This window comes from Cryptomeria japonica, chromosome 2 (genome assembly GCF_030272615.1).
Source record: "Cryptomeria japonica chromosome 2, Sugi_1.0, whole genome shotgun sequence".
Taxonomy (NCBI): domain Eukaryota; kingdom Viridiplantae; phylum Streptophyta; class Pinopsida; order Cupressales; family Cupressaceae; genus Cryptomeria; species Cryptomeria japonica.
In genome coordinates, this window is record NC_081406.1 from 451,989,449 (window position 1) to 452,005,166 (window position 15,718).

Consider the following 15,718-nt stretch of genomic DNA (forward strand, 5'->3'; position numbering starts at 1 on the left):
CCTTCCATCCATTAGAAACAATAGAAACACCCGATTCAACCCAAGAATCTCTAATCGGTTTCAATGATTGCTCTGCAAAATTCTTCTCTCTTGCCAATAAGGTGGTGCACACCTTTTCATAACCGTGAATCTAGTAGCTGCATTATTGATTGCCATCACCATCTCCCACCAATATGGTGATCTTACCAAGTTGAAAGGAAGACCATTGGCATAGAGGCAACATGCAATTTTTTGCTTTGCAATATCTCTTGATTCCATTTTGAATGCTTTGTCCAATGGGTCTCTTTTGTGGGAAAGAAGGGAATTTTCTACTTCAACTTCATCTTGCATAGCGGGTATCTCCAAGAAAGGATGATGGGGGCCTTTTTTGGTAGTGTATGATCATCAGGTAAAGTCATTGGTGTTTTGCTTGCAGATGGATTAGCTCGGAGTTTTTCTCTTGCTATAGCTTGATCAATGTCTTCTTGTTCTCTAATGAATGCTGCTATTTGTGTTTCAGACAATCCTTTCTCATCTGGCCCTACACACATTCTAATCCTTTTCCTAGTAGGGCCACAAAAGTGACATTTCACTCGATAATACAAGCACCTTGGTTTTACAAAGATTACAAGTCCATTCATATCCCCTACCTCGTGGAAGTTGTTGATGCATTGTACTATAATTACATAAAGGAGATCCTCTATCAACTTTAAATTTTTGGTTTTGAGTCTTGTACCGCCCACCCACTAAACTCAAACTTGTTGCCATTTTGTGTTTTGCTATTATAGGAAATTAAACATTTTTTAAATTAGAAAAGAAATAAAAAATGCAAGATTACATAATGTAAAAGCTAATGGAAGTAGGAAAAAACATTATAAAAAATAGAACTTGTTTATCTTTTTCTATAAACAAAATTGAAAAAAAAACTTGAAAAAATTCATTAAAAGATCAAAGAATAGGGATAAATGCTTACCTTAAGTGCTTGAATCTCCTTTGTGCAAGCTCTCCACCTTCGCCAAGCACTCCACGGACAATCTCCTTTGAAAATAATCACTTGCCTTTCAAGATGCCAAAATGAAACCAAGAGAGAATAGATGAGCAAATGAAATTGTTTTAGGTTTCAAATGTATTTAGCAAGGAGCGGATTAGGGTTTTTTATTTAAAAAGGCAAAAAAGATTAATTTTAAAATGTTTAAAAGACACTTTATGTGACTTAACCCAGCCGGCGAACTTGGGTTCGTGCTTGGGTTCGCCTGGGTTTGGACAGGGTTCACCCTAGGGGCCCTGGGGTGAACCTTGTCCGGATCTGTCACAAACCCAATGCAAACCAGGATCCAGGTAGACCTGGTCCGGGTTAGGGTCTTCAGACAAGCAAACCCAGTAACTGAGCAATTCATTGATCAAGGATATAATATCTGAGACTGTCTTCAACAATTTGATTAAAGTCTGATTAGAACATGATAAAATCAATGGTATTCTTTTGCATATCTTCAAATGTTGACAAGAAGTCGTCGATCAAGAATCCATGCCATCTTCATGGCCATCTACTGTACGTGGTAATGTTTCATACAAACACATCAACCATCTGCTATGCATTTGAAACATTACTTATGTTCTGATATAACACTTTTTGTTCATTCAATCTGAACCTATTCAGAGGTTTCAGTCAAGAATAATGACATACCACAAATGATGTTCTGTTCTTCTATACAACGGACAACCCATTACAACTTATTCCAAATTTGAATAGTAATTATAATGCAAATCCTATCTGATAAAAAATTCACAAACTCAATACTATGTTTTGAAAATCCACTATGCTATATGCATATAGCCAATCAACAAGATCAGGTATCACTGGCATATGTTTTTTGTTTGTTCGTAATGACATAAACTAATTAATGCATCCAAACTGAATGTTGATTTGACATCAATGACAAACTAGTGTAACTATCTCCCCCTTTGGCATTGATGTCAAAACTACTCAAACAACCAAACATGAAACCAGAGTTCCGTGACTCGCGGTGAGTCACGCGAGTCACGCGAGTTAGCGGGCCGGGTGACCCCTGCCGGGTCACAGTGACCCTGACCCGGGCTCGGACGAGTCAGGGGGCGCTGCCCCTTGACCCCGCAAGGGGCGATGCCCCTTGACCCCAACTTGGGGGCGCTGCCCCCAAACCCCCGTTGAAAAATATAGGGGGAAACTGCGTCGATAGAAGTAGGGAAAATCTAACCTCCGAGTCTGATTAGGCTCCATATAACAACACAACTTAGAAATCTTGGTAATTGGTATTTAGATTTAGTATTTCAAATTTCCTATAGTCTCATTTGAAAATGTAATTCTTATACTGTAATACTATCATACATCTTTTCAAAACTAGTTTTTCAAGTACTATATGTATATGTATAACTATATCAGCACCACCACCCCGCCACCCCCCTGTCGCCGTCCCCCTGTCGTCCCCAAACTACAATTTACATTTCTACGCATGTGATGGATGTATGTTTATGTATGTGATCAAATTAGCTTCTATTTGATGATGTTATAGTGTCTTTAAGCTTAATTCAATAATGGGTGTATGAAACAAGTTTTAAATCGTTAAAAATCTCTAAATTTCAAGGGTTTTCTTATTTTGCCGAGTTGTTGCCGAGTCATTGCTAAGTCCGAGCCGAGTCACGAGTCGAGTCAGCCTTGCCGAGTCAGAGCCGAGTCCGAGTCTGGGAACTTTGCATGAAACACATCTGCAATAAATCTAAAAGAAATCAGCAATAAATCTGAAATCAATCTGCATACACAAATCTAAAACAGCAATACAAAAAAAAAAACACCAAACAAAACCATCTGCATAAACCTGAAGCCACCCTCCCCCTTTGACATCATGACAAAGGGTCTGGGATATCAAACTTGAAATAAAGCACTCCCCCTAAGCAGATGCTTTCCTTTCAAAAGATTTAGAGAAAAGATAAAATCTCAAGCTTCCATCTGTGCCGAAGCCAAACTATTATGAACTTGCTCAAATAAGCAACGTTTACCTTTTACCTCTCTCAGATCGTAGACATTGCTCTCTGTTCTTTTCCTTTCAGCGATCAACCTAGCTGAATTAACTTCTCTGATTTCACACCCTTGAACATTAAAATTCTGCTTCAGTTTCTCTGCATACCAAAATTATGTACTTTTAAAGTGTCATCAATGCTTAGAGAACCTTTACCTTGAATTTGTATTGAGGATTTATCACCAAATTTTACTACACCACCATTCCAATTAGTAAAGGTAATAAACTTACTTGTATCACATGTCATGTGATTCAAGCAACCACTATCTATGATCCTAAGGTTTTGTCTATTTGCATTAGGAGCAATTTGAGAAATCATGGACTTTTCTGACTTCTTGCCTTCTTCCACACTTTCTTTGTCTCTTTCATGAAGAACTTGTTCTCAGCATTTTTCTTTTCTGCAAAACCCAAATGACAATTCCTTGCAATATGACCAACATCTTGACAATTAAAACAGATCATATCGTAATCCTTTCTTTTCTGACTTCTTGCCTTCTTCCACACTTTCTTTGTCTCTTTCATGAAGAACTTGTTCTCAACATTTTTCTTTTCGGCAAAACCCAAATGACAATTCCTTGCAATATGACCAACATCTTGACAATTAAAACAGATCATATCGTAATCCTTTAAGGAATCAAAAGGATTTCTACCATGCTATATGGATATATCCAATCAACAAGATCAGGGATCACTGGCATACGTTTTCTATGTATGTTCATAAATTGATTAATGCATTCAAAATGAATGTTGATTTGACATCAATGACAAACTAGTGTAACAGGTGTTAGTAGATTTCACGCATCTATGAAAATTATTAAAAAATGTAGGAATATTTCATTTAGAGCTTAAAATGAAACTATTTTTCCATTCCTATGTGTTTGGGCAATCTGGTATAGCCTCTGGGTGACCTTGTGTACCCAAAAACTACCCATAAATTCTCAAAATTTTGCCTAAGTCTATTTGGGCAGCCTTGTCATAACTAGCAAAATTTGAAAAGTGTTCAACTCTGTTTGAGCGGCCTTGCTAACACAATGGCAGCCCTGCACCTTGTTTGGGCGACCCTGCTCCTTGTTTGGGTGGCTCTGATCCCCATTAAAAACCAACGAGTAAATCCTTCATAACTTAGGCAGCCAGGTGTATTTCTAGCCCATTGATGTGGTCATATAATTTTTATATCCTTCGGTTAGCCTGTGCCAATCGTTTTTGCCTTTTGCTCTTCCTAAAACTTAGTGAAATGTCACTTTCCTAAAACGAGAGTATGCCTTATGTTTCCAAGGTGGTTTGGTTGTTGAAAGTCTTCTGCATATGCGACATTGCATCATGATGTGATGTCATGTGATGTTCTTGTGTGCATTATTGCATTAAGGTAGTATTTAAAGTCATCTTTGGCTGCCCTATTGCACTGAAGTTGTGATAGAATCTAACCTTAATGTGTCAAAAAAAATTGTTCCCATGTTTCTTGGCTAATGTCTTGTGGGTTCCATGGTGGGGCATTATAGTATCAAATGGTTATAAGCAGTTAAATCCAATATTCAAGGCCTAATTAACAACCATCGATCCTGTAAATAATACTTAGTCTTACACAGTTAGGGAAGGGGTATTGACTTATACAAGGCCCACCTTGTATTGCTTACCATGTGATTGGACACTAACTTTGAAATAAAGCATCGCTATATTCTTTTGTAACTATTCATAGTATAAATTATTGTTCTTATCTTGTATAGCATCAAATGGACTTGGGATCAATGAGTTATCATTGTAACCTTTTCTTTTTGTATTTGTATTCATCATAATGATGCAATGTCTTACGATGTTGGATTATGGTTCAAATCAAGATTGCAAAACTCTACATGTCAGAGATAAATTTGCGAGTACTCGCGAACCCTAGATGGGTGTGAGTCACTCGCATATATACTCGGCGCCGAGTTATCGCAAAAATTGCGGTGAGTTCAAAACCTACAAATCGTGGAAAATCACCAAAAAGCGGGAAAAAAATCGACGCGAAAAACAATATAAGTTTTAAGTTAAAAGAAAAAACCTAAACACGTCTTATTTTTTCATTGCCAAACTGCGAGGAAATGTAAAAAAGATGACGAGACTAGGGTAGAAAAATCTGCACGCGACTAGGGTACAAATCGCACGATTGCAGGGGCAAGATTACAAGTTTTTGACGCGACTAGGGTATGCAGGTTTTTTACGATTTTTTTTAAGATTAAAACTAGTATTTCAATTTTTTTTCTTCTACGATTCTGTTAGATAAAATTTTAAATTATAATATAGGAGATTTTTGCTATTGAAAGTTTGAAACATTATTTTTTGCTGCAGGGTGGAAAAAGACTTAATATATTAAGTTGTTAACAGTTAACACTGTTTTTTAAAAATAACAGTGTTAACTGTTAACACTGTTTTTTAAAAATAACAGTGTTAACTGTTAACAACTTAATATATTAAAATTTAATATACTATGTTTATAAACAATGTTATTTAAAAATAACAGAAACACTATGTTTATAAACAATGTTATTTAAAAATAACAGAAACACTGTTGTTTTTAAATAACAGTGATAATAAGTTATTAACATTGTTATTTTTAAATAACAGTGTTAATAAACTTAGTATATTAAATTTTAATATATTAAGTTATCAACACTGTAATTTTAAAAATAATTTAATATATTAAAATTTAATTGTTATTAACAGTAACATTGTTATTCACTGTAATTAATAACAATGTTACTGTGATATAGATACGATTAGGAATGTAATAAGTTAATAACAGTGTTATTGTTTTCTAAATGTCGTCTCTCTCTTTCGCTAGGTTCTTTTTCAATCTTTTTGAAAGAAAATGGCTTCTAATTCAACAGGTAAAGGTGGTGGTAGAAAGAGAGACCCTTGTTGGAAACATGGGACACCAGGTCCAAAACGAGTAGATGTCATTTGTAACCATCGCACTAAGATTATAAAAGGTGGCATTAATAGGTTCAAATATCACCTTGCACAGATTGAATGCCGAGAGACCAGAAAATGTTTGTGTTGTCCTGAAGAGGCTACAAGGGTTGCAATAGCAACGCTTGAAGCATATGATCAAGGGAAGGCAACAAAAAAGAGAATTTCATAGGAAGTGACAGCCCCAAGGGCACATTTGAGTTCTATAGGGTCACATACAGATGTGGGGGCATCTAGTTCTTCCCTTGGGCCATGGATACAAGGAACAGGAAGTGTGGGCAGCCATATGGAAAACTACTTTGTTCCACATAACACTCCTGGTGCACAACCTGTATTGCAAGGCACTGCATGGAATAAAGAGGCTCACCAATGGGCAAAGGTGGCATGTGCTTGATTTTGGATCTACAACAATATTTCATTCAATGTTGTTTCTAGTCCATATTGGGACCAATTGGTCACCGCATAGACTGTGGTAGGTAAGGGGTTCAACTCCCCAAGTTGTTATGAGATGAGTGGGTCGTTATTGCAGGATGAGGTCCAAAAATAGAAAGTTATTTTTCTGGAAAGTTGCTTTTTTCTTTTTGAGGTCTTGGATTGTTCCAGGTTTAGGAGAAGTATCAAGTCAGAAGAATTCATCTAGAATACACCAATTGTGAAATAGTTTTCGAATCCAAAAGATGTGTTCTTAAAAAGCTAGTTGAAAATCATGAGCAAATGGTTTAAGTTTGGAATCAAAATCAAGAAATTCCTTATTCACATCATGAAAATTTCCTATCAAGAGGCAAAATCCACCCTAGCAAGCATCAAAATTGCTAATCCAAGTTGAAGTCCGCCCATGCCATGAATTAAATCTTCCTTTTGAGCATGGCAACTCCACCCAAGCATGTGAGAATTCTTCCTTGGCCTTGTGTGAAGCCCGCCTAGGGGGATTAGCAAAATTCCTTGCCCACTTATCAAGTCCACCCAAGGCATTGGAAAGCATTCCTTATCAACACATGAACTCCGCCCAAGGCATTGGCAACATTTCCAAACTACTAGTGAAGTCTGCCCTAGGGTGGCACAATCCTTCTTGTGCACTATCCAAGTCCGCCCAAGGAGTGGGTGAGAAAAGGGATTAAGTGTTGGGAAAGGATAAGAATTTTTGGTTAAGTATGGCAGTATCATGAAAACTTCCTATCATTAGCATAGTCCGCCCTAGGGAGAGGCATCAATTCCTTGAAGAAACATCAAATCCCCCCTAGTAAGCATCAAAATTCCCAAACCAGTGATCAAGTTTTCTACCTTGGTGTGGAAATTCCCAATTCACCATGAAGTCCAACCAAAGAATGGATCAAGGAATGGTCAAGTGTGGGCATTTTGAAGGGAAGAGGTCAGAAATTTGAATTTCCTATGCTAATATGAAGTCCGCCCTACCATGTGGAGTCAACTCAAAATCAAATGTCAAATCTGGTGAAAGGTGATTACTTTGAGAAAGAAAAATCAGAAAGTGGTTAAGTATTGGCCCTTCAAAGGGAAAGGTCAGGTATTTTGGTGAAGGTTTCCTATCAAGAAGCAAAGTTCATATAGTAAATTGACAAAATTTCTCAAACACATGACAAGTCCGCCCTAGCAAACTTGATAAAATTCCTCATTAGCATGCCAAGTCTGCCTTAGAAGGAAAAGAGAAAGTTTAGGTAAGATGAAAAAAAGGTGGATAAAGCATGGAATAAAACACAAAAACAAGGCACATGTGGAAATTTGCCTAAGGAGAGAAATTAAAACAATTAAAAGGCAAAGTGAGAAACAAATAAAGCAAGGTATGAAGGAATTCGCCCAAGTTAAGAAGGAAAAACTTGGGTTAAGTGAAGTGGATTAAAGCAAGAAAAGGAATTAAAACAAGAATTCACCCAAATTTTGGAAGGAAAAGAATTAAAACAAAAAAAGCATAAGGGAATTTGTTTAAGGAAAAGAGTTTGAAAAGAGGTGAATAAAGCAAAAAAGAATTGGAAAGAAGAAAAGGGCCTCTAGAAGGAAGCAAAATAGGGAATTGCCAATAAGGATTGAAGCACAAAAATAATAAAACACAGGGAAGTTCGATTCAAGGCCTAAAATATGACTATATTCATTGCCTTCAAAAATTCATTAAAACAAAAAAAACAAGGCAAGAGTAAGTTCGAGTTTCCTATAAGACATCAACTTTGGCAATTCACTATTCACAATTTTCCTTTCATTCTTATGAATTTTGAACTTTCAAGTCATCTTTTATGCAAATTTGAAGTGTAATTGCAGATTCAAAACAGTTTCAAGGAGGAATTCAGTTAGTTAAAGGCAATTTGGAAGAATTCCTTCAAGATTTTCAGGTTTATAAACTTTTCTAAGGCAGATTTTCAGGATTTCAATCCTTCAAAGTTCTTTCTCTCAGTTCGAATTTCTGATTCTCAAACTTGCACATGGATTACCCGCAAAACAATTTCAAATTTCATTAGAGAACCATATTGCTTTTTGTGCTTTTCAATGTTGAAGTCATAAATTTCGTAAATCAGACTTAATCTCACAATTTCGAGAATTTTCTAAGTCTGATTTCAATATCCAGAATGTTCCCAAGTCTGATTTTCATTGCTAAATTCATAATCAGACAGTCAATTCCATAATGTCAGAAAAATAAAAATCAGAGTTATCTTTCGAAATTTGTTATTTAACATCATGTCTATTTCCCTAACTTAGGAATTTTTTCGTATTTTCAGGTAGTTGATGTCAACTCAGGGAGGAATTTATCAAGAACCGGTTGGAAAGATGATTCCACGATGCATGGAAGGACAACATTCACACTTCAAGGTGGAATCCAAAGACGAACGGAGCAAAGAGGAAGGACTTATACTTCATCAAGACATTCAAGAAGATTAAGTCAAGAGACAATGAGAATGAAGAAAATGTTCTAATCATCGTGAATTTCCTTCGAAAATCCAAAAGTAGGGGTCCATACAAGGAAGTAATCTTGAACGTTGCAACATGAAGTCGGGAACTCTGCCCGGGAATCCAAGTCCGAGACAAGGAATTTCATGATCAAGGAAGGAAGATAGTTTTAGAAGAATCAAAGTTAGAAACTTGATCATCCAAAAGATATCGCGTAAGGTATCAACACTTCTTCATCATGGAAAATCAAATCTGCAAGGCAAGCTAACGTGGCATTCCAGTTATCAATCAACCAATACAAGGGTTCCAAGTCAAACGTGTATAGGTGCAATGAACCAGACTCAACAAGTGGCTCTTACTTTGTCATTGGTTATCCAAAGTGTTTTAATTTTCCCATTGCCCAATAGGAGTTTTTTTGCAAGTAACCCTAATTAGGGTTTTATCTATTAATCTTGGCCATTGATCTTATATCAATCTAGGTCGTTGCTTTGTAATGGGGTGCCTATATAAAGCACCATAGTTGAACTACTCGCCGAAAACTTGGCGAGTAGCTAAAACTCGCGAGTTTTTCTTTAGGGCGATTTTTTTACGACTTTTACTCTCCATTTAAACTCGCCGATTTTTTGGCGAGTTTTTCACAAAAACTCGGCGGGTTTCTATAAAAAACTCGGCTGCATTCAAATAACAAGCCCAAACATGTCAAAAAATTATCTTTTTTTTTTCAAGTCAGCCTCATTCTCTTCATCAGAGTATATACATGAAATATAACATTTAAGTGTAAACATATTGAAATGTGACTTATAATTTAAGTTATATTTCATGTATATATTGGTAGGATGTTTGAGAGTGGTTTCAGATCTCTAGGAGTTATAATGCAAATTCTAGGTTTTAGATCTTTTAAATTTTCCGACTTAGTCAAATTTCAGTAATTAGTATGCTCCTATCAACATTCTCTCACTCTCTCGATCTCACTCACTTTATTTGCCCCAAATTTTAGACCTATCAGACCCCCGCAAGGGGTGCTACCCGCAACCTAATTTTATTTTGTAGAAGCTTGGTGGCAAAGTTGAGGTGGAAATACCCCAAATCTCAAAAAAATTGCCCTCAGAATCTTATGTTAACCTTGTAGTTCATCCAGCTGTGTGCGCAGTTGTAGCTTGTTCGAGGCCATCCACACGAAGAAGAGGAGCAAGTTAGCTCAAAAACGCCTCAATGACCTTGTCTTTGTGCAATATAATCTTCGGTTGCGCATAAGGAAGGTAGAGGAAGCATTAGCTGGTCCAATTGATTTGGATGATATAGATCCTTACAGTGATTGAACATTGCATGAGAAGTCTCCATTGTTTACAGAGGATAACATAAATGATTTGGAGAGGTAGGCTACAGAGGAGGAGGGGGGTGGATTTTGTTTCACACAAGATGACATTGAGGAGGATGAGGAGTCATTGCCAGTGCCAGGAGAAGCTAGCGGCAGAGCTACATCTAGGATGGGGGACGAGAAATAGCCTAAGCAAGACATATCGAACAAGGAGGCATGTCACACCCACAATAGACCACTAGGGCTAGACCCTCTAGTTCTACCTCTCACCTAGTTTTTACTAGAGCTGGGAAGAGGAAGATGTGATTTACTTTTAGTTTTACAAAAACTATTTACTATTTTGCTTCCAGCCATCAACATTCCTCACGAGGATGTGATTTTGTACTCATTTCGTGTTTAAATATATCTAGACTCAGCTTGTTTCTTTTGTGTTCTCATTTATTGACTCATTGGATGCATCTTCTCATTGAATTTTGCAAAAAAAATGCATTTCTAATTAAATTTAAGCAATTTTTTAAGTTGTCGAGTTTTTTTGCTGAGTATTGGCCGAGTTTTTCCCGAGTTTTTTTTCAGGCCTTGGCGAGTTTTCGGTTTTGGCGAGTAGCTCAACTATGATATAAAGTTAAACCCTCCTCTCATTTGTAAAGAGAGATTTAGGAGAAATTGTCGTAGTGATACTTCTTAAGTGCTAAGACATAATTCATTGTTCAATTGTTGGTCAATCATGTCTACTTTTGCAAGTTAGCATGGTTTCTCGGCTCTCAATAGAATAGATTTCATTTTCAAGTTGATAGATTGAATGAAGGATTTGATGGAATTGCTTAATGTGGAATGATGCATTCAGATTTTTGATAATTGGATGATTTTCAGTTATCGTGCAATGTTAGCCTGAACTAGTGAAGAAAACTTAACTTCTATTGCTTTATTCATTGTTCAAAATGTTGGTGAATATGAGTAATATAAAAATCTTTTGAATTTCATAGAAGATTGCACCATTCTTGTGTAGTTGTTGAATTTGGCGAAGCAAGAATTGGTTTTAATTCCACTTTCGCAATTTCCGTCTCCTGAATTCATAGGATTAGATTAAGATTAGAAGTTGCTTCCTAAACCCTCATCCTTTTGCCTTTTTCTTCCAAGTCTTAGTAGAAATAGGATTGGAAGAGCTTATTGCAATATCATTTAAAAAAAAGAGAAAGTTACAAGTGTCAGCAATCAACATAATCCTTTGATTGATTTACTCCACTTGTGTAAGTCCCCCTTGAGATTACCAGCATATCACAACAAACCTACTGAGACTATACGCATGAATCAAGAACCTTGGAGTTGTCTTTGTTATCACACAGTCCATCCGTTTAGCACATAGAAGATTTTGATCAAGGGAGAATAGGATGTCTCTAGGTATTTTTATTCCGAGTTGCGCGTGCATAAAAAACACACCAACAGGTCATTACAGAATATTTTTACAAATTTGTGTTTTTTAATGTTTAGAAAATTTTCTGAGTTATTGCTGAGTTTTTCCTTGAGTTTTTTCTGAGTCCAAGTTTTTGAACCTTTTCGGGTCAGCTGAATATTTGCAGAGTCCAAGTCTTTTTAGCTATGGTTAGGATTTCCCATTTTTTGTAACTGCATTGCATGTGTTGTGTCAACATTTCCATGGGATTTGTAGTTATCTTCATCTTCAGCTTGTGATATGGAAGCAGGCATGTATCACCAGTATTATCTCCACCCTTGGGAACCTTTTGGGATGTTACCATAGGGGCCAAGTGAAGTGCCATGCTTTCTCTTACAACTGCCCCATTGAATTCCCTTAGCCTTGGATATTTGTCTGTGGATATAATCAGATCTTACATTCACTCTGGGGTGATTGTGAATGATGATAGTGATGGATATGATAATTCACTGTCCCTGAAATCCGGTTTGCTATCCTAGAAACGTGTCCACATGTGATGTCCCAGAAACTCAGAGAAACATGGCATTTACACTTTTTCCTGCTCTCTAAAATTCTTAGTTTTGTATGAGTGTGATGTTTGTCTGCTCATCTTATATTTCAATAGATCTGGTTCATCTGTCAGAGAAAAAAGATGAGGTTCTTAAGAAAATGTCTCGGTATATTATAGGTAAAACTTTATACTTTGTAGTGTTTTCTGATCTCTTAAGTAATGTTATACGTATGGTTTATAAATGACTTGTATTGGAAACTCAAATATGCTAATGGGTAGCAGTAAATCATCTGTGTTTCTATATGGGCAGATGACAGTAACTTTATAATCAATAGGGTGTTATTTTGAAGAACTCAGCACATAGAGTTTCCCTTGTATGTGTTTTAATTATGATTTTTTTGAATGATGGTCCAGGTGGTCAAAGGATTAGAACCAGGAGAGCGTTCCATACTTTTGAAGTTTGTGACAAGCTGCTCCCGTGCCCCACTATTAGGTTTCAAGCATCTACAACCGCCATTCACCATCCATAAGGTGAGTTAGCAGCCTTACACTGTAATCTAGAATTGAGAGCTGCTAATAGACCATTTTAAAAGTTCTGTATTTGAAAACCATATTACTTAAATTTGGAAATGGTATGATGATGCCAAATAGAAGTTGTTTCTCAAATTATCATCAAACTTTGCAAACTTGGAATTTGGGAGAGATCATATAAGCTAGAAAGAAATAGAATCTCTAAATCAGAAAAAGATTTCTGTAGTAGAGAAGGCAAACAGGTTGCCCTTTTTTGTACATTTTCTTTTCCTACTTACTGTTTCTCTTGTTTTATTTATTTTTCATTTTCTTTAAGGGTTGGGTAGCTTGATTTTTTAAATGATTGTTGTCAAACTTTTAAGAATGTGTGATTTGGAAAATAATAATTAATTAGAATCTATTACACTTTCTAAATCAGGGACATGCTAATGAGAAAAGAAGCGGGAAAGATGGTCTCCTGTTTTCAAAGCTCCTTTGCTATCTACTTGTTTTGTATTTTAAATTATGTTTTAAACCAGCTTTAGAGTTTTTTTTATGCTTCAATGTTTGGGAAAGAAACAAGAAAACAAAAAACTGGCTATCTAGTATTATTTGACATGTACTAAAGGCCCTAAAGTATATCTAGAGATAACATTTCTAGTTTGAAAAGCAATTTAGATTATGTGTGGTTGGTTTGTAAAATATTCTTGTTTCAGAACATTTCCAAGACTTGAACAATCACTTTCTTGCCCTTTCAGTATTTGAGACTGAAATTAATTTGGGGAGCTCTTGATTTTTCTACTATTTGACCTTCCTTCTAGATTAAGTATCGATCCCCTTTTCTTCTGTTATGAATTTCTGTATATATTTGGGATAGTTAAATCATCTAGCTAAAACATATTTTTGGATAGGAACATAACCATTTTTCTACATGTATTTCTGGTTTACAAAATTTTACTTCCATTTGCAAGAATTCAAGTATTGAATATTCTTAGAAGGAACTTCAGTTACTATGGGTTTATTCAGGTTGTATGTGATACACCAGTTTGGGCAATGATTGGAGGACAGGATGTGGAACGACTTCCATCTGCCTCAACTTGTTATAATACATTAAAGGTTTGAACCATAATCTCTGCTAAAGCTTTTAGTTTCTTTCCTAAAAATTATTTTGTTGAGTAATAAAATATGTTTGGTCTAGTTAGCAGTCAGCAGCATTTTCCAACCAGCTTTTCAACAGCTAAATCCCAATACTATACAACCCTGTTAAATTCTGTTTGAAATTCAATAGTCTGAATCAATCTACAGGAAAATCAGGCCCGAGTCATAGACCTTATGATTCCCTCAGTATCCTACCACATTTGACTGTGGACCTTGTGAAGCACCTAAGGATGAAGGGATGCATTTCCCTATTATTCCTATCTGAAATTTGAATTTCTATTGGTAGTTTTATGTTCTGATTCTAGATAAATTTGTTTGAAACTCACAAGATTACATTTACTTGCCTTGCATATATTACATGTTATTAGTCTCAAGATTTTAGCTTCTCACCAAATTTTTCCTAATTTTCACCTCAAATAATCTAATAAATAAACAGAGCTGAATTTATTTTAATTTCTACGCTTTATCTATTCATTTTTCGACAATTGATAGAGAAACTGATTGCATTTGGCTTGTATATCAATTTCTGAAATTGGCAGCTTCCAACATATAAACGGCTAAGCACGTTAAGAAACAAGCTATTGTATGCCATTCAAGCAAATGCAGGATTTGAGCTTTCTTAACCAAGGAACAAGATCTTCATTTGGCTTTCTGCCATGTTATACTGATTTTCCCATAATGACTCATTGTACTGGAAATTGATACTATTTAAACAATCTTATTCAATGCTTTCCACCTAGCAATTGATTTGTACAGGATTGCGTTATGATCTAATGATTGGTGCCCTCCACATGTCATTTTGTATATTTTGTTTGTAATATGTCTTTTTGCCCACATGCCACACTTATAATGGATGTATCATGCATCTATTGTTCTTGCAAACTGTTATACTGTCCGTGATGGCTACTTATGGTGTTTTTGACTGATTTAGAGTTGAGTGTATAGGATTACTTAAAAAAATGTTTAATTTGACTATATTAAGTGAAGCAGTATATATGATATGGGTCTCTTTGTTTTGCTACGTAAGACAACTCAAATGTCACAAATATTTACACAAGTTAATTAAAAGCATACACAAAAGTTGGAATTTACATGAGGAAGTATCGTATAAAGGCTTTCTGACAAATTTACATATTTTCATGTTTGAAAAAGCAGAAACTCATGAGACCTAAAGCAGTGTGACTTGTAATTATGGGTTTTTTTCTTATCTTGTAGCAATGCAAAACATAAATGAAGAAATTAATAAATTCATGCTATATATTGTGCTATAATAGGATATTTTATTCATAAGCCTATTATCGATTAATATGCAACTTGTGTGCACTTGGATGAAATCATAAAGAAATAATACAACTTATTATCAAAAAAAGCATGTGGAAATTTAGAAGTTATATCAGGAAAATATTGAGAAATACCAAATAGAACAATTCCTCGAGGGACAAAAAAACCAGGTGTAACAAAGCATAGCAAGAAAAATCAACAAACAAAACAACAGTGGTAAATAAGCCAGTAAGATGATTATCTTGCTTGTCAGGTCAGGCACTTCCACATACGAAGATCTGCTTCATCAGGTAAGGGAGGCCGATCAATCTGTGCTTTGTTTCATTCCAACTTCTGTAAAACCTCTTGTTCTCAATTTGTTCAAGGGATGATAGTGAGAGAAACAATGCAATTCTGCGAAATTCCTCATTTTGAGGAGGAGCCCACCCCCATAAAGGGGAGAGGGGAATTCTGTTTGTTTTCAAGAAGCCCCACATCTCATGGTCTTGATTCTGCCTTGAAATGTCTTGTTAACTGCTTGGTGGGGAGTCAGGAGGGTTCCTGCTGACAACCAGGTGTTTTCCCAACACCCAATAAGGTTTCAGACCACCTATAAAGCCAGTTAGTCTTTTTGGACTTGTATCTGCATCATAGTATATGCA

The 15,718-nt window shown here is 35.9% G+C and overlaps 1 protein-coding gene across 4 annotated transcripts in view; it reads left to right on the forward strand.

Annotated features, from left to right (window-relative positions):
* Positions 1-14,795, forward strand: part of LOC131031618 (E3 ubiquitin-protein ligase UPL7) — a 249,054-nt gene extending 234,259 nt beyond the window's left edge. For 2 of the 4 annotated variants that reach the window (XM_057962784.2, XM_057962786.2), the window contains exons 12-14: positions 12,543-12,659; positions 13,665-13,754; positions 14,336-14,795. In XM_057962784.2, the coding sequence (XP_057818767.2) occupies positions 12,543-12,659; positions 13,665-13,754; positions 14,336-14,419 (291 nt within the window). In that variant the 3' untranslated portion in view covers positions 14,420-14,795. Of the gene's footprint in view, positions 1-12,542; positions 12,660-13,645; positions 13,755-14,335 lie in introns of all 4 variants that reach the window. The other 2 variants (XR_009103067.2, XM_057962785.2) reach the window with 2 other exon arrangements.
* The last annotated feature ends 923 nt before the right edge of the window (positions 14,796-15,718 follow it).